We start from the raw sequence: 25,710 nt of genomic DNA on the forward strand, positions 1-25,710 counted from the left end.
AACACCGCAAACGGAAAGAAACGGATGGATTCAAGCATCTAGTGCGTTTGTCTTACCTTCTTGGCCATGATATTTAGCCGTACAATGGCATTCTTTGTTGAAATCGGATTTTGGTGAAAGAAAGCTAAAAGCTGGCTTTGGAATGCTTAGCTTCTGCCCCTGGTAACTACAGAATTCCTCGGAAGAGAAGACAAGAACATGGGGTCCTAACTTGTTCATCGCGAGCGGAAATTTCGCCCATCTTCCTGTCTCTTTCTTCTTGCTCATCTGTCGCGGTTGACCGGCAGACTCACGCTAAGCACCCACCCAAACAATCCATCAACGAAACGTTCTAGCTGACAATGAGCTTCGGTCGGTAAACTGGAATCACTGGATACACTACTCGTTGTCGTCTTGTAAACCGCTATAGAGCTTCTTCTTAGCTATTTTCCACTTCAGGGAGTCTAGAACGGTTATAGCTCGAAAGGGCGCTCTAGATACGATGGGGGAGCCAAAACCGACAGCCGATGATGATGCTTGGGACAAATCTATACCAGATGTGCCCGTAGGTCCTGGCGGGAAGGATCCCAGAATTATACTACCCCTCATCTTAAACTTTCTACTCGACGAAGACGTTTACAAACATCCACAATGGGATCGTCGGTTTGAGGAGGTTATCAAATATCTCAATGAAGCCGATCAGGGCCGTCGTAGAGGCGATCTCGGCTACGATGACTCTTACACGCGCGCCGCGTTGGATGACGCACTGATCATAGTCGAAGTGCATAAGAGGTATCAGAAGTGGAAATCCGGTCCAAATCGCTGGACGTCAGAAATCATACCTGGCCAGCGTACTACTGGACGTCTTCCGAATTTTCCTGGTCAATCTCTTATCCAGCCTGCTCCCGAGAGAATGCGAAACAAACACAAACGCTACGATGAATTGCGCGAGATTCAAACCGACGGTATATTCCCTGAGTTGTCTGCGAGGGGAGTTAGAGCGGTTGAGTACTATCAGAGTGCCGAGGAGCTTTACTTCGAAAATTGCCTTAAACCCGGTACTTACGACCCGCGTATTTTTAACGGGTTCAGATACGAGAATGAGATGTATGAACACTGCATTACGAGTGGGTTTGAGGAAACTTGTAGATTGATTCCACCTCGACCTGCCGACCAGATTCCTACTGTGTTTGATGATGATCAGCAGAACTCCAAAGATGAGCTCACCGAGGCTGAAAGGTTGCAAAACCTGAGAGAATTTTACAATGCTCGAGGTTGGCAGCGGGCTGCGCTTCAGCAATGCCTAAACATGTTCACCAACTACGAGAATAGAATTCTCAATACACCATGGCGTCGGGTGGTTCTGCCCTACGAACAGCCTAACCCGGTCTTGAAGGAGATAGTTTACCAGCCCCGGGCACTTCCCCCAGAGAAGGTCCATAAGAGTCTTAAGGAGCCGTATCCTTGGGTGTATTGGTATAACCAACATCAGGAGCTGATCCAGGTCCTAGCCGGCTGGCAGCGTCGTCGCTATAACCTAGAAAACTGGGAGGATTTCCAAAGAGCTGCTCTGCCCGCCAACTTCCAAGGTCCTTATGTCAATAGGGGCCTTTCGGTATACAACGACCACTGGCTCAAAATGGGCGCATATCTAAGACGGCTACATAGACTTCTGGAGGACACCTTCGGCATAGCTCCCCGGCCTTTCTTGCTGGCTATTCTGAGGGATATCCAAGCTGGGATAGAATGGCGCCCTAACCCGACGGGAAATGCCACAGAATGGAATCCCGACGATGCAGAAACCCGTAGACAAGCCCGTCCAGATATTATGAGAAGGGAAAAGATTGATTGGGTCGAGTTAGATCCCTCTCTAAACTCACCTCCGACTATCCTACTGCTTGACGAATCCGACGCGGCCTGGTTGAGATATCTCTGCCAGCCCTCCCGCACCGAGACAATGTGCGACCCCAAGCTACAACCGGAGGATAACCTTACTATCCTATTCGAGCAGCGCCTCCAGGATTTCCTCAACAACCCAGGCGCGTCTAATAGCCCGGGGATAGCTGGGGTAGATATTTTTGAACCAGATGTAAAACAGTGGAAAGAGAGGCAAAATAAGACTAGGCCAACCCTGGATGAGGCACTCGCATATATCAATGGTGGTGAAGGCGCCGGGAAGTCTCATGCAAATGAGACCTATCAGTTCACGCGTGGGGAAGCCATGGACCACTTGGAAATACTTAGTAACCTAGGTCGAGTCAAGTAAGTTTAATTACCATATGTTAAGTCAGTGAGTTTATTAACGGGAATCAGGTACATGCAGACGAAGGACCTAAGTAAGCCCCAGGAAGAGTGGGATACAACTATCATACGACCGAAATACGAAGTACATCCCGAGAATCGTGTCTACTGGCGCCATAAAGACCAAGGGTCATTCCTCTCCAACCAGACTTTGTATCGAAAAGCAATAGTCGAGCATTTGGAAAATAAATATGGGCTTAGTGGCCCAAAAACTCCTATTGCAAGGGATGAGTTTAAACACATCCTTGACCATCTTGGAGACGACACGTTGCCCGACAAGCTAGCAGCAAGCACAATTGATCGTCCTAAAGGCGTCAACGAGGACGAGAATTACTACGAGGATTACCAGGAGGATGAGGACGATGAGTCGGTAGATGATGAAATTAGTAGTCACGACTTATTGGAGAAGCGAATCCAACCCGAGATTGGTTGGGTTCGGGGCTCGTATCCCGAGGGGGGACTAGAAGAGAGACGCAACGCGCCTAGTTGGTCTGACCTAGTTCCTTGGGAGATGATAGGAAAGCTGTCAGCTGGGAGAATCAGCGATGATATGCGTAAGGAAATCCGCGAGGAAGCCCATAGACACCGTCGTCTTCCGCCCCCGGAAAGGACTGTCCAGTTCTTTCGAAACCTCGCCTATCGGATGGGACGTACAATAGCGCACGTCGAGGAAATTGAACGCAGACTCCAGTACTCAGTGTATGATAGTACGTCCGGAACCCAAAAAACGCACCAGTGGAATGCAATCTCTACGGAGGCCTTCAGACAGGCTTACGAGCATTGGCACCTTACTATTGAGAACGGCGTAGGTCCAATAGAGTTCCTACCGCCGACTATAGAGGATGTTGTCCAGAAAGTAGACCCCGACGGGCTTATGCGAAGCGAGTTCAAGAATCACAATGCGGCAGACATTATTCGAGAAGGCATCATTAAAAACTGCGTCGAGAATCGCAACACAATGTACCCCGGCCGTATTGAGGCTCTCGAGGATTCGTCAGGTTATTACATCAATGACAGCAAATTCAAGCAAAAGAAAATACTCAGCGGTTATAAACGGCCAAGTCTATTCAAATGGGCTACGGAAGCGCAGAGGCGGTATCAAGCCCCGTATACTCGCGGGGTCTTCTTCCACATGTTGCGTTGGCCAGTATACCACCAGAATAGGCGTCTACAAGAACTCATCAAGCAACGACGAGATGAAGTGTTAAGAGTAGAACCAAGCCTTCCAGATCAGACCTATGGCATTCTAATGCCTAGGTTTCCCGATAGAGTAGTAGACAGGCGAGCAGAGGGTTCCACATGGTATCCCTGGCCAGACAATCGTTGGATTTTCAGTCCGAGAACAAAGGCAACGACTTCGGAAAATGGTACAAAGGCTCTTGGGGGGACAAAGAGCCCAGAACGGACAGAGGTCTCAGAACAGACAAAGGCCCCTGACAACACAAAGCATTCCCCAAGTACAAAGCCCTCGGTCGAGACATTTACCCAAGTCACCCCTCAAGAGGTCCCCCAAGTGAACCCCCAATATATTCCTCACCCACCTGTTGAAGAGATTCCTCAAGACACAACCCAAGAGATTCCTCAAGAGACAACCCAAGAGATCCCTCAAGATACAACTCAAGAGATCCCTCAAGAGACAAACCAAGAGTCAACCCAAGAGACAACCCAAGAAACCCCAGTAGCCCTACCAACCGAACAACCACAAACCACTACTCATACCGACGACGCTGATAACATGGCGGTGATAAAAACAGCACCATTAAAAACGCCGAAAGGCAAGGGGCATCGGCAGCAGCTGATACCAATCACCAAGCCGGAGGAACGCTTCATGCCAGGTCCCGCCATCTTTCCTATGGCCGAGACCCTTCTACAATCTGTCGTCCTTAGCCGTAAACTTGAAGGCGGTAAGTCATACACACTCTCTCATATCTGTCTAATCACCTACGTACCTACGTAGGTAGTTATAGAACATTCTTATTCAACGTCCAGTCCAAACTTCCACGTGGTCGATGCTAACCAGGTTGTCGCAGTGCTTTACCCCCAGCCTCGACTTAACTTATGGGGGAAGATACGCAAGGCCTACAAGGCCATGACAGATGTCGAAGCGCCCCTAGTCCCCTTGCTGCCGCCAACCAGAGACTCGGACATCCCCCGCAGCAGCTCCAGGAAGCGCAAGATCCCGGCCGACTTCATCCTCCCCCCTAGCAAGGCTATTAAGAAGGTGAACACGGGAGGCAACGATGGTCAAGGCACTAATATCCCGACCCCGAAGCCCGTCGTAATTCCATCACCTCCAGTTAAGCAACGTGTTAACCCTAGGCCTAAGCCTGCACCGAGGCCCCAGCCGGTCAAGGTTACGGATAACCCCCCGGAACCTACTCCTAAACCACCATATCCGCCGGCACCTCCTATTAAGAGTTACCCCGTGGAAGAGCCCGTACCTCAGCCTCAGCCTACACCCCGGCCTCGGCCTGTACCTCAGCCTCAGCCTACACCCCGGCCCCAGCCTGTTCCTCAGCCTCAGCCCCAACCCGGCCCCTCGGTTCGGCCTGTACCCCGGCCTCAGCCGACACCCCGGCCCCAGCCTGTCCCTCAGCCCCAACCTGGACCTAAGGTTCAGCCGGTTCCTCAACCCCAGCCTGGATTTCAAACACCGGTCAATCCCAAATCGCTGTTTGGCCAAACCCCGACTCCATCCCCACGGCCGGTCGTGAATCCGGCTCACGGTCAAGGCTTGTTCGGTCAGACCCCCCCGGCCGTCCAACCAGGCACCAAGACATACCGCGAATGGCTCAGCGAGAAATCCGACAAGCCAGTGGACCCCACGCCTGACCCCCCCGCTCCCTGGAAGTACACGCCCCTCCCCGGCCTCGAGGGCCACATGCAAGCCGAAGAGAAGACCAAGACCGGCCGCGTCGTCCAGCCGCCGCACCCACCCCAGCCCACCCTCGACACCCAGGGCGCAGAGAACGTGCACGCAGACCAACAGGCCCTAGAGCGCGCCTTCCCGCACGGCTGGGCTCCTCTCGGCCCTACCTTCGGCCTCGACGGCGCTCTGCAGGCCATCTCCTTCAGCATGCGTCTGCAGGACCAGGAGGCCCTCTGGCTGCCCGCGACCTCTGCCCTGCGCGCCGCGTTCGACAACCCAGACTGCTACGTCGCCACGACCAGGACCGTCGAGGACCACAACCACTACGGCGTCACCATCCTCCAGGCCGAGGCCGCCCTGCAGCACTACGTCCGCGAAGACGGGCCCAACCCGCACCACGTCCAGCTGTGCTGCATCATCCGCATGCCCCCCGGCCGCGAGTACTACACGCACCTCGTCCCCGCGCCCAAGTTCACCGGCTCCACGAAGCCGCGCCAGGTCTGGATCTACTGCACCGGTGCTAACGAGTTCGCGCCTGTGTTCCCTGCTGCGCCGCGCCAGCAGAGTTAAAGAAAGAAAGAGAAGAAGAAGAAGAAAAAAAAAACAGGGCTCTTGATATGAAATGATTTTGGTATCAGTGGCGTGTTGTCAGACAGAAGACGTCGTCGTGCCTTCGTTCCGGACAAGCGAGCATACATACGGCTCCTAAAATTGGTTTTTCTTTTGTTGTATTGGACTAGACAGTTAATGCTTCCTTTTGTTTACTCGTCAGATTGTTTTTTATATGTGAGGTAGGTAGGGGAAGGGCTGTCGGGAGGGGAGGACTTCTACCGTCTTGGTCTCAGGGGTAAGGGGGTAGGTAGTAAGGTAGGAGAGGAGACCCGTCGGTCTGTATTTTAAAGGATTCTTTTTCGTTTAGTTTTTAATTGGAGTGGTAGTTCTATAGTTATTCGCATTGCATCTTCTAAACTATTTCCCTTGGCTTATCATGCATGCATACCGTGACAGTATAATATCAAACCGCGTGTCTAATTGTTACAAATACCACTTATATATCTCCCCTATTTCGCAATCTTAATCACCAGCTTTCCAATTCCACCCTTTCCCGTAGCCACTTTCTGCGCCTCCCTCCTCACGACATCAATGTCCTCGAGCTCGATAACGTGGTGAATACTTTTGACCTTACCCATAGCTACGATCTCGCCAGCGCGCTCGAGGTCCTCACGTGCACCGGGGTTGCCTGAGTGAAACTCATGCTTAACGTTTGTGCCGCGCAGTTTGAACCTATACCACAGCTGCGCAAGTCCCACGATCCAGTACATAAAAAATGGCAGCGGCGGCAGCATAAGGCGCAACAGCCCCGGCGACGGCACGCTTGCGATAGACGCTACGACGCCTACATCCGGCTTCGCTAGCAGGAAAGTGCTCGTAACGATCCATTGCGTGTTGTACACCATGTCTATGCTTCCCGGGGGTATGGCATCCGTTAGATTCTTCACGCGTGTGTAGTCGATGACCTGATCGACAAGCCCCGGGAGGTACTCTTCTACGAGCGGGACCTTGGCCGTGGACACGGTGGTGATGATTTTGCCGACGCCGTACACATTCTTTAGCACCTGTATAGCGATGGAGCCAGTGGCACTTAAACCACCAGGTACAAATACTGTCTTGCCCTCGAGTCCGTCGGTAACGCCGTTCTCGCGCATAAGGCGTAGACCCATCTCAATGGTCTGCAGTGCAGTAACAACGCTAGCGATATTGCAGACGTCTTCAAAGGAAGAGCCAGTAGGCTTGGGAATCGTCAGGTTCTCCTGAGCCACGGCATACTCAGAGCAGAACCCCTTGTCGACGGTCAGGTCCATTGGCCGGGATCGTCCGAATGCGTATACCTCGTCGCCGGGCTTAAATAATGTCACCCCTGACCCGACCTTGACAACAACGCCTGCGGCCTCGATGCCGATCTTGTGAGGCATTCTATCTTGGATTAGTTGAATGAATTTTATGCAAAAGTTAAAAAGGGAGAATATCATAAACTTACTTTAATTCTCCGAGTATATACCTTGATGCTCCCCTCGCGAGCTGCGTATCACCTGTCGATATGCCCGCGGCGTGTATCTTGATTAATACGTCCTTAGGATTCGTGACTGTTGGAACAGGCATATTGGCGACTTCCCAGTCGGTCGGCCAGCTGTATTTCGGCGCCACGAGAGAACGCATTGTTTTTGGTAACGCGGCCATTTTGTCCCTCCTTTTCCTTTACTTATTTCCTAAGTACCGTATTACAACTTTCGTAAACTATAAATTAAAGTATACACAACTGCAGTCAAAGTCGTATATATAAACTACATACATTTTAAACCTCGAAATATTCTGATCGGAGTCCTATTATATATAGGTTTGCACAAGGCATAACTACCGGTAGACCCCGGTTCTTGTTTTCGGTGGGCCTTCGGCGGTCGTCCCACATCTTCGCCGCCGAGCCCCGCCGAAAGCTCCGCCGAAAGGAAGCACAGCACTTGATTTGTAACGGCACGTTCTAGAAAGGCATGAGACACGAGGCCTGCGGATATCTTAAAAGTTCAATATCAAACACTATTAAACCAAAAGCAATAGTGACCCCATTTAAGAGTTAATTCAGTCGTAACTATCACTTTTAGTAACTATATCGGACAATTTCTATCTTACAGCTGAGCTGATCTTGGCTGGGCACATTCACGAAATCAAATAATCCAACCCAAACCTATTATCGGTGGGCAGCTAGAGGCCATAAAACATACCAGGATCGGGGGAAATCAAGTCAATTACAAATGCGGTCTCATTGCCATAACATCATGAGTCTAGCCCTAAGTACATAAACATGCTATCTGATTCGCCGCCGCCGGTATCAACTTAAGGTACCAAGAGTTGCGAAGAACAAAGTCGAGTTCCAATACCTATTCCCAACCAATCCCATCAGCATATATCTCTCGTAATTCTTAATCCGAACCCGCAGGAGCAACACGTCGCCTTACAAAACACCATTGTCCCCCTTTGACCGAGTACCATGCATCCTATCCCCCTTGCTCCGTCATATCCTTCGTCGCAGACGACTACCTTTTAAGCACCAGACATTTCCACGCAATTCTTCCATAGAGCACCAGCTCTACGGCTTATTGCGTCCGATAGAACTTCTTGTACAACAAATGCAGGAGGATATTGACATTGAGTCTCAAGTTACCCTCGAACACATTCATAAACTGGTGAGACTCGAACTGCGCCTGTAGGAGATCCTCGATCGGGATGAGGGCGCTCGCTCCTGGAATCTGGATATGGCCCCGGCTACCCTCGAGATTAAACACGCCTACCTCGTCGCACGAGATGGTAAGGTTGATATTACTCCAATCGCGTTCCGATACGCATTGCCAAGACACGACAACACCCTTCTCGGCAAGAGCACGTACACTATACTTATAAGAGCCAAATTTGGGAACACGGCCTGAACGCTCAAGCTCTCGTTGGTGATTGTACTGTTTCGTGAACGGAAGGAGGAATCGCTTTTTCCTATACCCTTCTTGTTAGCACAGCGTATCTATAGAGGATTTTAATCATCTTACCCTTTATTCTTCTGCAGCGTAGCCATGGCCTGCTCGATATAGTCATCGTAACTCTTGCGCTGCTGTTCTAGGTACTCGGCCTTCTCGTGTAGATTCCCGAGAGTGAGCCGTACTCCTTCCAACTCTCGTTGACGTTGTATTCTACGGCGACTCTTCGTACGAATATCCAGCGCGATAGCATTCAAAATGTCTTGGTAGTAATTATGTTTTGTAATTCGCCCCATCTGTTCTAGGTGCATGATGTTTTCTAGAGCATTGCGCTTCATGTCGTAGTATGACATTCGCGTTACATCGACCATGTTGACGTCCGAGTACGCTCCCTTGGTATTGCTATTAGACGCGAAATCTTCCCTTAGGAGTGATTGCCATTTGTGTTCGTCTTCTTGGGTGGGCGGGCGGACAAGGATTTCGAGAAGGTTAGCGCCCGTCTGCACACGAATAATGTACAGGATGCAGCGCTTAGTCTCCATAAAAAGAGCCTTGATATCCGCCTCCGGATCTTCAACATCATGGAGCTTAGGCGTCAAAAACATCTGGATGTCGGAAGACCCAGACGCATTCATTTCACTCTCATTGTTCTTCGCACTTCCGAGGTCTTGCAAGATCTCACGAAGGACATCGTCGCGGTTGGGGCAGAGAGTCGGTATCTCGTGTGCTACGAGAGAATGGATTGCAAAGATATCCGTCATTTTGATATATAGCGTGGGTCGGTTCTTGGCGTAGAGATCATTGAACTCGTCGATATCAAATTTGTTTTCAGCATCCGCAACGGAGATCAAGTTGTTCGTGATATGAGCAAGTCGCTCGATCGACTCCCCTACAAAGGCATTAAGAGGCTGTAGGTAGATATTCTCACCGCCGAACGGACGGCCCGAGCAGATTTGGCCAAGGACTTTAGCAACCTCGCCTAGATTGCGCTTTTGAAGAGGGCTCAGAGTCTTCTCGATCACACCCACCTGCTCAGGGTTAACCAACGCAGGCTGTAGGTAAAAACGCCAAATCCAATTGCCAACAATTTGGAGCACATGGTGTTGAGGCTCACGCTGAAAGCGTTGGCATAATGCTTCGAACATCTGCCGGCAGATAAACCGCAGGCCGTAGGGCATTCGGGTAAGACGATCCTCTAGGGCGAGGAAGTATTGATCCGAGATTTCTCTGAGATCTCGGAGGTGGTCAATAAATAACTCGCGCGTTTCCGGGTCCTTGATTGCTAGATCTCGGGTTATGTCGAGTGGCCTCCGGCTGGGGCGACCGGTGCGTAGCTCTTCGTTATTGATGGCAGATCTGTATATTTGCATCGGGTCGCTCTCTAGATCTAAAGCGGGATCCTCAACGATATTGTCTCGTATCAATGGGCCGAGTAGGTCCCTGAGATATTTCCTGTCTCGTGGCGACCGACAATAATTCCCTAGTAGCTTCGACCAGAAGAAGTTTCCGCGAAGATACTCTTGGATAGAGTTACACGCGTCCACCTCTTCCCGTATCGATCTTGCGATGAGCTTGAGCAGGTAGTATTCTTCTCGTCTCTTTTGTGCATAGCCGAAAAGTCCCATCATGAGAAGTTCGATACGCTTACACTCCTTCTCAGCTGTACCTAATTCTCTCAGTCGTCTGAAAAGTCGCGCTAGGTACTGTGGCTGAGTTTGGAGGTTGAAAAATAATTGCTGATAGGACTCTAGCTTCTTTCTCGAGCTCTTGTTGAGAGCTTTTAGGTCGAACTGATTGGCCGAAGCAATAGAGGCGTTGGCTAAGAGACTGCTAGTGTGTCCACCGAAGGTATTTTGATGTCGGACGACTTCGTCAAGAGTGATCTTATTCTTCACCAACAGAGCGATTTTAATATCCAACTGATCGATATATTGCTCAAGCATCTCGTTCTGCCGAACTTGTTGAACCACTGTTTTTCGTAGTCTTTCGAACTCTATCTCTTCGTTGAAATCAAAGTCGCTGTCATTAAGAAGATGTACGAAGTTCTTCACTGCACCAACTGGTGGGTTTTTTCCGGTCGTGAGGCTTCGGTATGCCTCTCCCTGGAGCTTAGCGCGAACGAAACTTTGAATCTTGACCACCTTCTGCATGTTTTCTTCGAAGTGTTTCTTCTTGGCGGCAAACTGCTGTCGAACAACAAAGCCTTTGGCTAAGGATTGCAATTCAGCTATAGATTCTTCGTGTTCGTCAAGTTCGGCTAGCAGTTGACCGATATCGCTACGCAGGAGCATGGCTCGGATAAGGGATTGTAATGAGACAATTTCGTCTTCGTGCGTTTGTAGTTCATCAAGAAGCAGAGAGTGCTGCTCTCTAAACAGGGACCCACGGATCTGAGCCTGAAGATCTGTGATACTCATAGCGTGGCTTTCAAGAGAGTCGAGATCCGCAGTGATCCGCAGTCGTTCGAGCATGCCTCGAGCTAGTGATTGAAGCTCAAGTATGGATGGTTCATTGTCACCCAAAGCATCCAGCGTTTCGGTAATATCCCGGCGTACTGCCGCTGCGCGAATATGAGCTTGCAGAGCTCCAATCTCAGGGATATGTTGCGCTAGGTCAGCTTTTGTTGCCTGAATATCTTGTCGAAGTAAATTGCCGCGGCAGATCGACTGAAGTGACTCCCATTTTGGACCAAAGCTAGCGAGCGCCTCGCGTTGTTCGTGGATATGATTTCGCGTCAGCATCGCCCTGACTGCAGCCTGCAAACTAGTAACGGCTTCAGTCTCTTCTCCAAGGGAGTAGAGATCTCGGCTAACATTCTCTCGCGCTAGCATTCCTCGTATCGCGGACTGAAGACCGGCAACGGCTTGGGTTTCTTCTCCAAGGGAATAGAGATCTCGGCTAACTTTCTCCCGCGCTAACATTCCTCGTATCGCGGACTGAAGACCGGTAATGGCTTGGGTTTCTTCTCCAAGGGAGTAAAGATCTTGACTAAATTTTTCCCGCGCCAGCATTCCCCGTATTGCGGACTGAAGCTGCAATACCGGACCGGACATACGAGTCGTCTCCTGCTGCTGGGAAAGGAACTTTTTGCGTGCTAGTTGGCCTCGGAACACAGCTTGAATGCTTCGTATAGGACCATCCGCCCGTGATAATTGAGATCGAGTTTCTCGTACATCGTCACGAACTTTTGCGGCCCGTACCAAGCTCTGTAGTATCGTGATATCTTTTTCCTTGCTCTTCCAATAGTGTTCTCTACGTGCCATTCTATTTCGGGCCAGGAATCCACGAGCAGCACTCTGAAGATTGATAGCAAACTTGCGCATCTCCAATCTATACCCTATAACTTGGCGGGTCCAGTCGCCGCGAATGCGCGCTTGGAGGTCAATGAGCCAGTCTTCCGAGTCCCATAGTCCCTGCATCATGTGGCCAAGCCGCAGTCGAAGCATAGCACCTCGCATCTGCGCCTGGAGGTCGAGGACGGCGGCCTCGTTTTCGGACAGTTCGCGGTCGATTCGTTCCTCTTCAGTCTCTTCAGGCTCAGGCTCAGGCGCTGGCTCCACGCCGAAGTCCGCGCCCATGTTCCCGAAGCTAGGCATATTAACACCGAGCTTGTCGAGACCCTTTTGCATAGCCTCCAGCTCATGATGTTCAAACTCCAGTTGGCCAACCAGATTGCCTATCCTGAAATCTACAATACCCTTCCGGAATAAAAGCCAACTTAGGGCGTGTATGCAGTATATGACCTTGGGGATGTTCTTCTTTTCGTAAAGGTCAATCAGTTCGAATCGGAATAAATCAGGCATCTCAACCTCATCTAGGTACCGGAAAAAAGCAGCCACGTTATCCCAGTGTCTTGCCTGAAGTCGCGGGTTTCGGAATATGCGAAATCGTCGAGTAGGGTTCAGAGCTTCTACAACCTCAGCCAAGGTGACACCATCTCTCAGAGCTTCTTCTAACTCAACAATAGGTGGAATCTGACGTTGAATAACATCCTCAATCCACTCTTTTGCCTCGCCGATGTGGCAGAGATATTCGTATGCTTGGAGAAATTGTCTTTGCTTATCCATCCAGTTGCGCCCTTCGAATCCATAGCGATCACTGCGTTGTCCACTCCTAGAGCCATTCGCATTGCCTGCTCGCTGCAGTCTTCGTCGTCCACGCAGGCCGACCACCTCCTGGGCCTGGGAAGTAAGGGCGAATTCATCGGCAGAACTATCCTGGGCTAACTTGGATAAGGTACGCAGTTGGTTTGTGGAGGAGCGACCCATCTGTTGTAAGTCGGGAGCGGCGAGAGTAGTGGGATGGGCTACGAGATGAGAGGAGTGCGTCGGGCTCCCGGGTAAACTTGGGCGTATAACATCGGATCGTGTGAGCACCATGGAAGTAGGCCGGGTATTTGGCGACTTGCTTTGGGGAGTAGGGGAAGTTTTCTCCTTGTATAGAGAAAGCTTGCCGATGTCAATACTCTGCCCGCGCTCTTGGCGGTCGCGACGTGGGGGTGTCTTGGGTTTTTCGAGTTGCTGTCCTGAAGCAGGTGGCTGCGGGAGCGGGCGTAAAGATTGCCTGGCCAAGTTATACATGATTTCCGGGTTCGCCTTAGGCTCATCATGTATACTTGATCGCGGTGAGGAATGCCGAAGTGCAGTTTCGCTCATACCACGTTTATGTGTAGCGATGGGTCTGCCATAGCTGTTCGAAGTTATCGATGATGCTGCGCTGGGTGGCCCAAAGTCAGAAGGATCAGTATTATTAGAATTGGCGGAGTAACCAGACGATGCAGACGATGAAGCGGCTGACAGTTGGCGATTGATAGAATTGGCCGTTGTGTAGTCAACAGTATATGATTGACGGAGAGGATGAGGCCTGTTCGACATGTCGACTACTAAACCAGTATGCGATGATATTGCTCTACGTCAAGTTGAATTATACCACTGTCCGATATTGGAGTCCGCATCACAGCTATCGGAGCTGAAGTATATTAGGGTGTAGTCGTAGTTGAAGTAGTAATGATTATCGTATGCGATACCAGGTCGTAATCTGGAGTTGCTGGCAGCCGGTCTTATCTGCCTTATTCGAACCTCGAAGTGAGTTGTAAACAAAGGTACGAAAGCGAGGATACCCAAGGTGAGAGGTATGTATTAGTGGGAAAAGGTGGGAAACATATCCGGTAACACAAAACTATTTCCTTGATTATTGGCCTGGTCTCGGAGAACGCGCGCCCTCAGCGCACTCATTGGAAGTAGGATATTTCCTACAATGTTGTTGAGAAGAAGAGTGTGATGTAGAAAATCATCTTTCAATTAAACAATTAAACACCGGTCAACGGGGAGCGGCCTGAATTCAGCCTTACTTGTTTGGTTGACGGGTGACGGAGCTTGAGGGAACCAAAAAACCGATGTGACCTGTAATCCTGTTTCTGGAAGTTTGTTTATTTATTCGGGTGGGGAGCAACGGGCAATGTGTCTGCCCCTCACTTGACCAACCACAATCCGCGCCACGGACGGGGTAGTGTGTCAGCCACAAATGCTGCAGTCACAGATAAAATAGGTAGATTATGTGGATTCCCCAATTGTGAACTATCATTGGTTAAAAATCTAGGGTACTAGTATGAAACTTGCTTTCCATATAGACTTGACGCGTAAAAATAAGTTACGACAAGGTTGCGCATTAACATGAGAGCCCCGCACTGTACCTAAAGTTTGTGCAGGGACCCCGCAGGAAGAACACAAAAATTTTTGGTGAGCTCCTCGAGGCTTTGAACTTTTTCTTCTTCCTTTTTCTCGGGAAGAAGAACATCGTTCAATTCGTCGACAGGTCAATTTCATTTCTCGACGTTGTCTTCGACCTCACACCTCCTAAGTCTCTTTAATCAAGATGCCGTCTATTAATGGATCCGTTTCTGTCAATGGCAGTTCTAAGTTCCTTGATTACTCCAACGCTGTTGAGGCGTTGAAAGAGTACCAATCTCGCGATGGTCTCGGTATTGAGGATCTTGTTGACACCAAGCAGCGCGGTGGCTTGACATACAATGATTTCTTGATCTTGCCTGGTTACATTGGTTTCCCTGCTTCAGAAGTCGGACTTGACTCGCCTATTACCAAGAGAATCACACTGAAAACCCCTTTCGTCTCATCGCCTATGGATACTGTTACTGAGCATGAGATGGCCATTCATATGGCGCTACAAGGTGGTCTTGGTGTCATCCACCACAACTGCTCACCAGACGCCCAAGCCGACATGGTGAAGAAAGTCAAGAGATATGAAAACGGCTTCATTGTCGACCCTGTCGTCATTAGCAAGGAGACCACTGTTGAGGAAGCCAAGGCCCTCAAGGAGAAATGGGGTTTCGGTGGTTTCCCTGTTACTGGTATGTCTAATCTTTTTTTCTATGGTTCTCGTCCCGCCTGATCTCGTCCCCCTACGGCCGAGTGCATATATCACATCTTATGATTACAAACCTAATATTTTAACTTTCGTTCCACCGTATAGACAGAAATGTCATGGGGAATCAATTATGCTCTTTATGATGATGTGAATTCCAAAAACTTTTTTGACCTTCCAACCTTGGTATGGGATCTAAGCTAACTAGAGCCCATAGAATCTGGGAAGCTTGGTTCCAAGCTCCTAGGCATTGTCACGAACCGCGATCTTCAATTCGAGGATGACCTCCGCCAAACGGTCGATAAAGTTATGGTAACCGACCTAGTCACTGCCCAGTTAGGTGTCACCCTTCCTGAGGCGAACAAGATCCTTGCCAAGTCCAGGAAAGGCAAACTGCCTATCGTTGACAAGGATTTCAACCTCGTGTCCATGATCTCCCGTTCCGACTTGACCAAGAATTTGCACTTCCCACTTGCGTCTAAGCTTCCCGACTCGAAGCAGCTTATCTGCGCTGCCGCGATCGGTACCCGTCCAGAGGATAAGATTCGCTTGAAGAAGCTCGTCGATGCGGGACTTGACATTGTTGTCCTAGACAGCAGTCAGGGTAACAGCATGTACCAGATCGACATGGTCAAATGGATCAAACAGGAGTACCCCGGCCTCGATGTCATTGGCGGAAACGTAGTGACTCGGGAGCAGGCCGCAAACCTGATTGCCGCAGGAGTTGATGGACTAAGAATCGGAATGGGCAGTGGAAGCGCTTGCATTACGCAGGAGGTCATGGCCGTGGGCCGTCCCCAAGCAGCTGCGGTGTACTCCGTTTCCGCCTTCGCCGCTAAATTTGGAGTGCCTTGCATCGCAGACGGTGGTGTCCAAAATGTCGGCCATATCGTCAAGGGTCTTGCTCTCGGTGCTTCCACCGTCATGATGGGTGGTTTGCTCGCAGGCACAACCGAGTCGCCGGGCACTTCATTCGTCTCACGTGAAGGTAAGCTGGTTAAGGCATACCGTGGTATGGGTAGTATCGACGCTATGCAAGATAAGAAGGCCGGTGCTGGCAGTAAGAATAGCCAGGCTAGTAACGCGGGTACCGCCCGGTACTTTAGCGAGGGAGACAGCGTCCTTGTTGCTCAAGGTGTCTCTGGCGCTGTGGCGCATCGTGGGTCGATCAACAAGTTCGTACCGTATCTAGCAGCGGGTCTGAAACACTCGCTGCAGGATTGCGGTATGCGAAGTTTGAAAGAGATGCACGAAAGCGCAGCCAACGGGACCCTCCGGTTTGAGATTCGCACTGCTAGCGCACAACTAGAGGGCGGTGTGAACATGGAGAGTTACGAGAAGAAACTCTATGCTTGATAAGGTCAGTATGGAAAAGGAGGGGCTAGTGTGGATGAGTGAAAATTGCCTAGTTATGGCTTGATGACAAACTGGGCAGGTTGGTATGGGACTTACGAAAATTGATAATTACGGAACGGTCAGGACGTAATGATTTTCTCAGATAGTCTTTGGTGCGGAAAACAAAAACAAAGTGATACCTCTTGATAGCTTTATATTGCATGATGATGCGCGGTAGCTTCATCTCCTTCATAGGCGTTTTATGGCTAAAGGGGTCAGGTCAGGTCAGGTTAGGCTACGGCGACTCGAGAGGGGGGAATTCATGTCATTTTTTATGAGCATCTGGGATACACAGGCATGGATCAAATCGGTTGAATAAAAGCAGTTCGATAATTTGATACATGATATTCATATTTGATACAAGATAACGAGCATCAGTTTTCGAACATGATGATGCTACCAAATGTTAACAATACTACTTGGCCCCGGTTAATCCTAAATCCATTTTTGAGTCCGTAACGCCTCCCGATAATGAAGACAATGATTATGACGTTGCTGCTGCTTCGTCTATACCCTTGTTTATTCGATCATGTAGGATATCTCACTTTAAATACCGTCTAACCAACTCGTCCCTATTTTTGGGTCTATTCGCAACCAATATCGAGACCGTTATATACTAAACTAAGCCGTGGTGTCGCTCCCTCGAGTAACCTGAGATGAGCTATCTCCAGTTTCCAGCGCCCCGTAGCCATTACTAGCCTGTGAAGTCTTGACGCTACTTATTAACGGAGCATCCTCCGTTAGCTGCGGCTGTTCTGACACGACAATAGTGCTGGCCTGACTAGTTCTAAACTCGGCGTCATCGATGGCGAGCTCGCTATCAACCTCAGTATCATCCTCATCCTCGCTGTCAGATGAAGAACCAACATCACTTGGCCCCTCGCCTTCGATGATCGTCCATGCAGGTACGGCACCTAGGATCGCTATAACAGCTATGAGCCACCATGGCAGACCAATCATACCCCGTTTTACGCCATATGTGAAAACAGCACCCGTCATAGCAGGACCAGTAGCTCGGCCAAGGGCACTAAACGTAGTCGCAAAACCGTTTAACGTCCCTAGGACACTTAGGCTCTTGGCGCTATTGGTAAGTAGAAGGGTAGTGCAGGGGAACCCGACAATGACAGCGAATGTTTTCAGAGTTAGGAGGATGCATAATGCGGTATAGCGCATTACAGTACCCTCTACAAGCACTGTAAACGGTGTGAGAATGTAGACAATTGGGAAGACAAGAACGGAAGCCTTGTAGCAATTCAATATGCCAAAGTGGGTGCATAGCGGCGGGAAGACCAGAAATTGGACCAAACCAGATATGATGCCTTCACCCGCGAAGATAGTACCAATATGCGTGTGAGTCAACCCAAAACCGCCACTGAAAACGAAAGGAAGCGACGTATTCTCAGGTGTATGTTCTTGTGGTGGATAATTTAAGAATACGGGCAAAACTTGGTCGAACGAAACCGAGTGTAGAGCTAGGATTGTGTACGCGACAAGATTGATAACGCTCTGACGAGTGAACACCGAAAGAAGAGGTAAAGGTTTATGCTTTTCGATCCTCGATTCGACAACAGTAACATTAGCCGTTTTCAAGGGCGCGTTCGAATCCAACAGCGGTGCTGATATTTCATTATCCTGTACGGAATGTCGCTGGCGACGCTGAACCCGTCGACGCGGGTGACTCCTGAAAACATTCAAGAAACGCTCGCCAAGAACTAGACCCCAGTCCTGAGAGTTGCGTTTGCTATGAAGGGTTTCTTTGAGGAAGAGAAATCCAGTCGTAAGAGATATCAAAAAGAAGACGGAACCTATCAAGTTCGGGAAAGCGAATGGGTAATTTTTAAAGAAAGCGATGTTGCCAAAAGTTCCAGGCCATTGGTCGGCAGGCTTCGCAAATAGGCCGCCGAAAGCTGGACCGAACACTGACCCGACGCTCCAGACTAACGGCATGATCGAGAATGCTTTTGGCCGGAGTTCCCTCTCTGTAACCATCTCTGCAACCATGGTTCGAATAATCCCAACTACACCAATTAGTATGGAGAAGTTCTGATATTCCCTAACGACAAACACGTACCATTTCCATTACCAGCCCCCATCATAATGCGAACAGTAATCGCCATTGGTAAACTCGTTGACATGCCCCAAACTATGAAACCGATCATCGTAAAAAAGAGTCCAGCCAGAATGACAGGTTTCCTCCCTAGCCGGTCTGAGGCTCTACCCCAAGCCACAGCTGTCAAGCTCTGCGCAAGGGAAAATACCGAGCTGGTAATACCGGCCCATTTCGCGATCTCTTTTCTTTCGACGCCGAAACTGGATATCATCTCAGGGAGGTACGGAAAGACGGACGTGTAAGCGATCGGTTCGGCGAACCGTGCAATAGCTAGAAAGAGAATTAGCTCGGATTTTGAAAAGAAGGTGTAATGATCTAGCTATGCGCAATATCATGATCCAACTATGAGCGCCTCGTCGCCTATTCCCATTTCCGCTAAAATCTAACCAGTCCAGAAGTTTATGAGATACGAATTGGTGCCATACTTCAACATATCACGGGGAAGCATAGCAACATGAGTAGGCCAAACAGTCCCCAGCACAGAGACAAACCAGCGATATATTTTAAGCAAGATAATAGATCTGTATAATATAACATCCCGGATAAGACCCGTCTGACAACTAGGCTCCTCTGACAGATAGTTATCGCATAACAGACTCGTTCACGAAAAAAAAAAAACGACGAAAAGTAGGCAAGAGAAAGATCCAAGCTCACCCAATATGGCCAGTTGCTGGGCTGGCAATTTCGGGGCATGTTTCCTATTAGTCATTTTCGTCCGTTCCGTATTGGAAGATAGAATAAGAAAGCGAGTTTAAGGACGAAGACTTGAAAGTCTAAGGAAACTGGGATTAGCCGGTTCTCTTATTGTCGGGATAAGAGGGGCGAGGATCCCGTCCAAAAAGAAAGAGAGAGAAAAAAAAAAAAAAAACTAAAGCGTTAAGACTCCCACACAGCAGCCGCCACGTCCATGTATTATTCTCTTAAGACTGGAGAGTTAAAGAACGGGGAACAGTTACACACAACCGGCCAACCAAGATGGAAAAGATAAATCAATCATGTAGGTATCGTGAAGTAGCGGGGAACAACACCTTTATTAACATAAAAGAGACGTTGAGGAAAATGCTACCCGACGACACCCACATCTCGTACCGAACATGTCTAGGCCATGGGTACATCGGCGCTTGTTACCCTGCACATGTATGTATGTATGTATGTGTATATTCCCTGTATGCGAGTTCTGTTCTACATACAGAAAGGCTAAGCCGAAGGTAGTAGCACGCCGTCGCGACGGCTCGTACGCCGTGAATACCGCCTCTGATTCGACGCTTACCGCATGTTGCATCCCGAGTCCTGAATTACAACCCGGTAGCAGTGGACCTGCCTCTTTTCCCTAAGGGGCTAAGAGGCGTAAGGCGTGCTGCATGTACGTAAAAAGCTTTTTTTTTCTTCCCTTCAATCGTGACGAAACAAAGGTCTTTAAAGAAAGACCCCGCCTTCGACCTATCCGGAGACATCGAGCCTACGAATCGGAAATAGACTCCCTCGCCATCCGCTGCATGTTCCACTAGATTTTGTAGAGAACACCCAAGATCGATGTATCAAGGGAACGCAAAAGTGCTGCCTCGAAATGTCCGGTGTCGGATGTCGTAGAATGTGATCCGGTAACAACTTTACGGGTTTAGCGAATTTGAAAGGAAGCCAAAATTAAAAAGGTCACACGCCAACGTCCAGCCTCCTGATCATGCGAGGGAAGGGGATCTTCGCTGCAACAAGGATATTATTGCTTATGAGGCTTGAATGCGCTCCATTTTTATTAGAAAGGTAGGAGATTCATTGGCCAAAATATAACTCCTCCTGTAGTCTCCCGCCCCGCAGGTAATCCACTAGGTTAGGTTATGTAATCCACCATGTAGGTTAAGCCTGAGCTCCTTCAAGATGTATAATGCGGCTGCTCCAGACTTGTAGATCTAATACTCCAGCTCGCACAAGATGATAGCTTTACTTGAGCCCTGTTGGTTGATATATTGGCTAAGGACGATGTATGAAATCATACGAACCAGACAACTACAAAATACTTGGTAGGACACACCCGTTTGTACACCCTCAATCATGCAAGTTACCGCAGCCACATTCGGGCTCGCCTGTAATAATGCATTGTTTTCGATTTTATGGGCATTCTCTATATTACCTTCCCGAATGAAAGTAAATATTATTATCGATAGAGTTGCCTGTTCATATGTATACACTAACAAACTTCAATTATTAAGCTAGACTTAAGTGCAAAACAGAATAGCCAATCATTGTTAGGTAACTGATAGCTATTATGGGATCGGGCTTAATGAGGTACAACTCCGAGGTCTTAGTCCGGCCCCACATAGATAAGGCTGGAACATAGCCGAACTTGATTGCAACATTTCCGGGGTTCATTACGTTCATTACGTCGGAGTGGCGACACACAACCTAACATTCCTAAGAGCGGCCATTCGCAGCTTCGTTGTCACCGCTCTCAACTCAACGCCATCTCATATTCATCATGCCCTTGGCCCAGTCTGATCTCGGCCTTCACGATGACAAGATGGCCAATGAGTATACACCGTTAATCACCACTGTTACTGTCGGCCCACCACGACAAAGATACCCTCATCAAATCATTCGCCGGTTCTGCACCATCGCTCTAGGCTCATCTCTTATTACTCTTTTCATCACTTTTATCATCACCGTTGTTTTCGCGCCTCAGCATGACACTCATCACGGATGGCCCGGCCACCATAAGAACCGCGTCACATATGAAGAGCTCCAAACCATACTCTTAGAAACTCCAAGTTCATCTAAGGCTACCGAGTGGAGCAAGTATTACACATCCGGCCCCCATCTAGCTGGCAAGAACTTATCTCAGGTAAGACTCCCTTGATTTAGATATAAGTATAAGATCGAAATCCTTAGCTTTAAATACATTGTAGGCGGAATGGACACGCGACCGATGGAACGAATGGGGGATTCAGTCTGATGTCGTAGCGTATGAGACGTACATAAATTACCCGGTCGACCATAGACTCGCTCTCCTAGAGAAGGCCAAGTCAGATGACGTTGATCCTGAAGCTTGGAAAGTAGCCTTCGAAGCCACTTTAGAAGAAGACGTGCTCGAAGAAGACCCAACATCGCAGCTAGAGGAGAGTATCCCAACATTCCATGGCTATTCCGCGAGCGGGAACGTTACCGGCTCATATGTTTACGTGAACTACGGTACATACTGGGACTTTGAAGACCTCGTCAAAGCTAATGTCAGCCTCGAGGGTAAAATTGCCGTTGCTCGTTATGGAGGTATCTTCCGAGGGTTGAAAGTCAAGCGGGCTCAGGAGCTCGGTATGATCGGTGTTGTTATTTTCACGGATCCAGGTGACGATGGTGAGACTACCGAGGCAAATGGGTACGATACATACCCGAACGGTCCTGCGCGGAATCCTAGCAGTGTTCAACGTGGCAGCGTCCAATTCCTCAGTGTCGCGCCGGGAGATCCAACAACTCCCGGCTATCCTTCCAAACCAGGTGTGCCCCGAGCGCCGGTTGATGGAGCTATACCAAGCATTCCATCCTTGCCGATATCTTACTTGGAAGCCCTACCGATTCTAAAAGCTCTGAACGGAATTGGCCCTCGCGCTAAAGATTTCGGCCAATATTGGACCAGGAATACTGGTCTTGATTACAAAGGAGTCGAGTATAATATCGGGCCCTCGCCGGATGACCTTGTACTCAATCTATACAACGAACAGGAATATACTATAACGCCTATGTGGGATGTAATTGGCATTATCAACGGTACCATCCCCGACGAGGTCATTGTGGTGGGCAATCATCGCGATGCATGGGTAGCTGGTGGCGCTGGTGATCCCAACAGCGGGTCTGCCGTTCTGAATGAGGCTATTCGCAGTTTTGGCAAGGCTTTGGAAAAGGGTTGGAAGCCCCTGCGAACCATAGTCTTCGCCAGTTGGGATGGAGAAGAATACGGTTTAGTCGGTAGCACTGAGTGGGTAGAGGAGTATCTACCGTGGCTAACAGCCGCAAACGTCGCCTACATCAACGTCGACGTTGGCGTTCGTGGTCCGATTTTCTCTGCCTCGGCCGCTCCTCTGCTCCACAAGCTAATTTATGATGTGACCGCTTCGGTACAGTCGCCCAATCAGACCATCAAGGGCCAGACCGTACGTGATCTCTGGGATGGACGGATAAGTACAATAGGAAGCGGTAGCGACTTTACAGCCTTCCAGGACTTTGCCGGAATACCTAGCCTTGACATCGGTTTCAATCAGGAGACCGGCAATTCTCCGATCTACCATTACCATAGCAATTACGATAGCTTCCATTGGATGTCCGAGTTTGGCGACCCTGACTTTGTGTATCACAGAACAATGGCGCAGGTCCTCGGCCTCATCACCGCGAAGATAGCCGATTTGCCGCTCCTCTCTCTTAACGCGACGGATTATGCTAATGCGCTGGAAGAGTATATCAAGAAGGTTGAGACGAAGCTGACAACTTCTCAAGCGAAGCCGTCCACTGAAAAGGAGATATTCGAGTTCAGAGCCCGTGCCGCCGGCACTGAAGTCAAAGGTGATCCAGACGCCCTGAAAAATACACTGAGTCACTTGTACCAATCTGTAGATGCATTTAAGCAATCTGCCATTGAACTTGATGCCAAGTCGGAAAGATTGGCCAAAGAAGCGAATGAACAACTTCCCTGGTGGAAATGGCTTAGCAAGCTTAAGCTGCTCCACGAGATTCGCTCCACCAACACCAAGTACAAGAAGATCGAGCGAGCCTTCCTATACCAACTTGGTCTGGACAGCCGGCCCTGGTTCAAGCACGTTGTTTTCGCACCTGGTGTTTGGACCGGCTATGCGGGGGCTGTATTCCCTGGGCTCGATGAGAGCATCGATAAGGAAGACTACGTGAACGCCACGAAGTGGGTTTATATTATTGATGACTGCATCAAGACTGCTACCAAGACGATTGAATAATGATATAGTACACGAAAGTTTGGATTGTGTCCGTCCGAGTTCAGATTAGGACAGTTTTATATATAAGCAGAACGAGACTATCATATTAGATAGGTCAATAGGTTGATAGCGTTAACGAATCAAGATTGTATACCTAGGTAACCCTAGGGAAAATTACATATAATGACTTGTCGGCTTAGTTATGTCTCGACATCTGCTATGGTCATGGCAATCTCCTTTGCACAGTGGGGGAGTATATGATTTACATGTAAGCACAGTAAGTAGTGCATAAAGGGTTCAATATGGGTGCATGTAGCTGTATGTAATGCTGGGTATAGGGGGCCTTGTTGTATATAGGCACATGATATCTTTGGCAAATTGAGGGATTGATCTCTACGGGAAGTTGTTCTACGCCAATGTCCCCAAGCCTAACCCTAGAGCAGCTATGCACTGACGTGACTACCTACCTCCTTATTTTAGGTATAATAGAACTCCGGAAGTGGTCATATACATGGTACATGTAGATATGTGCCTTCCGTACAATACCACTCATGAAAACTGGCTAAGGCAAAGTATACGTGACGGGTAGTCGTTATGGAAATGGCTTTCTTAACCCACCTGCCTTAAGACGGGAATGATGAAACAACCTCAATTATACTAGTAGGACCTTCCATATACCCATGACATGACTCAAGGGGTGTTGCGACTTCCTCAGCTTAACTGATCACCCGCTCTAAAATTCCCCTCTTATTCTGTCACCTCTTCGCCTTTCCTTTCTAATCCCACAACTGACTGGATGGCCTCACAACATGAAAAGCAGCCCTATATGCATTAACCTCCTTCACCTGCATCAATTAACCTCATTGATACCCTATTCTGATGTCATCCCTGTCTACAATGCCTCCCGAAATACCCAGCAGCATGAAATGCCTTATTAACATGAACATCTCTGTTTCTGAAGCCAGAGTCCAGGACGCCTCCGTCTCATTCAATCTCTCAACCCCATCGCAGAATGCATCCACTACATCATCTACCGATCCTATCGGCGGCATTTGTGACCGGCCAGCACAACTCGAAGCGCCAGCCAATGGGACAAACGATACGGTGGTATCGTCCGGACATTTCGTACGGCGAAAACGACCACGATTATCAAGCCCTGAGCTAGGAAGCAATGACGAAATCGGCCCGCAGTGGTATGAGCATATCTACGATCTGATAACTTTATTAGATCTGATCACGCCGGATTCGGAGAAACATGATGTTATTTTCAACGCCTTCCTCGAGGTTATCTCTAAGGTCGGCATAGCTGATATCAAGTGTATAAAGAGCTTCATCCTAGAGGACTGTGAATGGTATCGGCCCGGTACATGGATATGTTTGAAGGGCACATTCTTGAGATACTCACGTGCATGTCTGTTGGACAATGAAGAGTGCGACTGCATCAGTGCATTAATCTACAAGCGTCCCTGTCTCTATCTCAAGAAGGTAGATGGTGGTTTGGCGGTGATTCGTGTAGGGCCCCAGAAATAGCGGAATAGTTAAGCGTACTAAAAAAGTACTGGTTGCGGGGTCTAGACAATGGTGGCGTCCCCAAGCGTTTGTGGGATACATGGGTTAAAGATGCCCCGACTTGCTATTGGCTGATGAGGACGGGATGAGGACGGGATGAAAAATGATGTCAAGGATGGTTAGGAGTAATAAATAGAGCAAAGGCGAAAATCTCTTTCTATTAACCTTCTGCTGATAATATTTAAATATTTCTTCCTGGTCTTCGGACCGGCTTTCAGATTCCTAAGGCCCGTGTAGTGGAGATGGCTAGATTGTTGAGGGGGAATATAATAGATACGACGAATGTATGCAAGGCCATTAAGGCATGTCTCATAAATGCCTTGTTACGTCACGAGTGCCGTAAGGGCTGGGTAATATTGGGTAGTTCAAAGCTGCGGCACGCAGAAGTTTCTTGATAGTCCCGGACTGTAACAAGGGCTGTAAAAGGCTTGGAATATAATCAAGATTACTAATAATTTTCTAAGGTTTTAAAGTCTTTAATTCTCCCCTTTTTTTCAAGAAAAGATTTTAACCTATTTATAAATAATTTAAAATATATATTTTTTAATTTAATTAAATCTTTATTAATATATTAATTTTATTTATATATAATTATATAATTTTATAATATTTTTTATTTAATAAATTTTAAAATAATTATTTTATATTTTTTAT

General features: G+C 48.7%; 7 protein-coding genes across 7 annotated transcripts; 4 read left to right on the forward strand and 3 right to left on the reverse strand.

Annotated features, from left to right (window-relative positions):
* The first annotated feature begins 374 nt into the window (after positions 1–374).
* F4817DRAFT_273978 (uncharacterized protein) lies at positions 375–5,992 on the forward strand. Its single transcript, XM_049299468.1, has 3 exons — positions 375–2,241; positions 2,293–4,184; positions 4,311–5,992. Exons 1-3 carry the CDS (start codon positions 482–484, stop codon positions 5,717–5,719), a joined length of 5,061 nt encoding a protein of 1,686 aa, XP_049154720.1. The 5' UTR covers positions 375–481; the 3' UTR covers positions 5,720–5,992.
* On the reverse strand, positions 5,991–7,536 carry F4817DRAFT_274000 (GroES-like protein). The gene is made up of 2 exons (XM_049299470.1): positions 7,188–7,536; positions 5,991–7,123 (listed from the first exon to the last, which is right to left on the reverse strand). Exons 1-2 carry the CDS (start codon positions 7,385–7,387, stop codon positions 6,211–6,213), a joined length of 1,113 nt encoding a protein of 370 aa, XP_049154721.1. The 5' UTR covers positions 7,388–7,536; the 3' UTR covers positions 5,991–6,210.
* Positions 7,537–7,931: 395 nt separating this feature from the next.
* On the reverse strand, positions 7,932–14,082 carry F4817DRAFT_351387 (uncharacterized protein). The gene is made up of 2 exons (XM_049305075.1): positions 8,743–14,082; positions 7,932–8,689 (listed from the first exon to the last, which is right to left on the reverse strand). The coding sequence occupies exons 1-2, from the start codon at positions 13,542–13,544 to the stop codon at positions 8,299–8,301; spliced, it is 5,193 nt and encodes a 1,730-aa protein (XP_049154722.1). The 5' UTR covers positions 13,545–14,082; the 3' UTR covers positions 7,932–8,298.
* A 462-nt stretch (positions 14,083–14,544) lies between these two features.
* F4817DRAFT_320282 (IMP dehydrogenase) lies at positions 14,545–16,407 on the forward strand (the record flags this gene model as incomplete). Its single annotated transcript, XM_049301165.1, has 2 exons — positions 14,545–15,037; positions 15,269–16,407. The coding sequence occupies 2 exons, from the start codon at positions 14,545–14,547 to the stop codon at positions 16,405–16,407; spliced, it is 1,632 nt and encodes a 543-aa protein (XP_049154723.1).
* A 446-nt stretch (positions 16,408–16,853) lies between these two features.
* F4817DRAFT_274066 (MFS general substrate transporter) lies at positions 16,854–19,255 on the reverse strand. Its single transcript, XM_049299471.1, has 3 exons — positions 18,982–19,255; positions 18,518–18,826; positions 16,854–18,464 (listed from the first exon to the last, which is right to left on the reverse strand). The coding sequence occupies exons 2-3, from the start codon at positions 18,765–18,767 to the stop codon at positions 17,068–17,070; spliced, it is 1,647 nt and encodes a 548-aa protein (XP_049154724.1). The 5' UTR covers positions 18,768–18,826; positions 18,982–19,255; the 3' UTR covers positions 16,854–17,067.
* Positions 19,256–21,071: 1,816 nt separating this feature from the next.
* On the forward strand, positions 21,072–23,508 carry F4817DRAFT_361865 (Zn-dependent exopeptidase; the record flags this gene model as incomplete). Its single annotated transcript, XM_049306458.1, has 2 exons — positions 21,072–21,392; positions 21,457–23,508. The coding sequence occupies 2 exons, from the start codon at positions 21,072–21,074 to the stop codon at positions 23,506–23,508; spliced, it is 2,373 nt and encodes a 790-aa protein (XP_049154725.1).
* A 539-nt stretch (positions 23,509–24,047) lies between these two features.
* F4817DRAFT_351393 (uncharacterized protein) lies at positions 24,048–25,471 on the forward strand. The gene has a single exon (XM_049305076.1). The coding sequence runs from the start codon at positions 24,367–24,369 to the stop codon at positions 25,015–25,017; it is 651 nt and encodes a 216-aa protein (XP_049154726.1). The 5' UTR covers positions 24,048–24,366; the 3' UTR covers positions 25,018–25,471.
* The last annotated feature ends 239 nt before the right edge of the window (positions 25,472–25,710 follow it).

This window comes from Daldinia loculata (assembly GCF_022478755.1).
Source record: "Daldinia loculata strain CBS 113971 unplaced genomic scaffold F4817scaffold_76, whole genome shotgun sequence".
Classification (NCBI taxonomy): Eukaryota; Fungi; Ascomycota; class Sordariomycetes; order Xylariales; family Hypoxylaceae; genus Daldinia; species Daldinia loculata.

Bases quoted from the DNA above. Each gene is read 5' to 3' on its own strand.
- F4817DRAFT_273978 (XM_049299468.1), top strand. From the start codon at position 482: ATGGGGGAGCCAAAACCGACAGCCGATGATGATGCTTGGGACAAATCT. The intron at 2,242-2,292 runs GTAAGTTTAATT...AACGGGAATCAG, and splicing joins AGTAACCTAGGTCGAGTCAA to GTACATGCAGACGAAGGACC. The intron at 4,185-4,310 runs GTAAGTCATACA...AGGTTGTCGCAG, and splicing joins TAGCCGTAAACTTGAAGGCG to TGCTTTACCCCCAGCCTCGA.
- F4817DRAFT_274000 (XM_049299470.1), bottom strand. From the start codon at position 7,387: ATGGCCGCGTTACCAAAAACAATGCGTTCTCTCGTGGCGCCGAAATAC. The intron at 7,124-7,187 runs GTAAGTTTATGA...AATCCAAGATAG, and splicing joins TATATACTCGGAGAATTAAA to AATGCCTCACAAGATCGGCA.
- F4817DRAFT_351387 (XM_049305075.1), bottom strand. From the start codon at position 13,544: ATGTCGAACAGGCCTCATCCTCTCCGTCAATCATATACTGTTGACTAC. The intron at 8,690-8,742 runs GTAAGATGATTA...AGAAGGGTATAG, and splicing joins ACGCTGCAGAAGAATAAAGG to GAAAAAGCGATTCCTCCTTC.
- F4817DRAFT_274066 (XM_049299471.1), bottom strand. From the start codon at position 18,767: ATGATATCCAGTTTCGGCGTCGAAAGAAAAGAGATCGCGAAATGGGCC. The intron at 18,465-18,517 runs GTACGTGTTTGT...TAATTGGTGTAG, and splicing joins GGGGGCTGGTAATGGAAATG to TTGGGATTATTCGAACCATG.
- F4817DRAFT_351393 (XM_049305076.1), top strand. From the start codon at position 24,367: ATGTCATCCCTGTCTACAATGCCTCCCGAAATACCCAGCAGCATGAAA.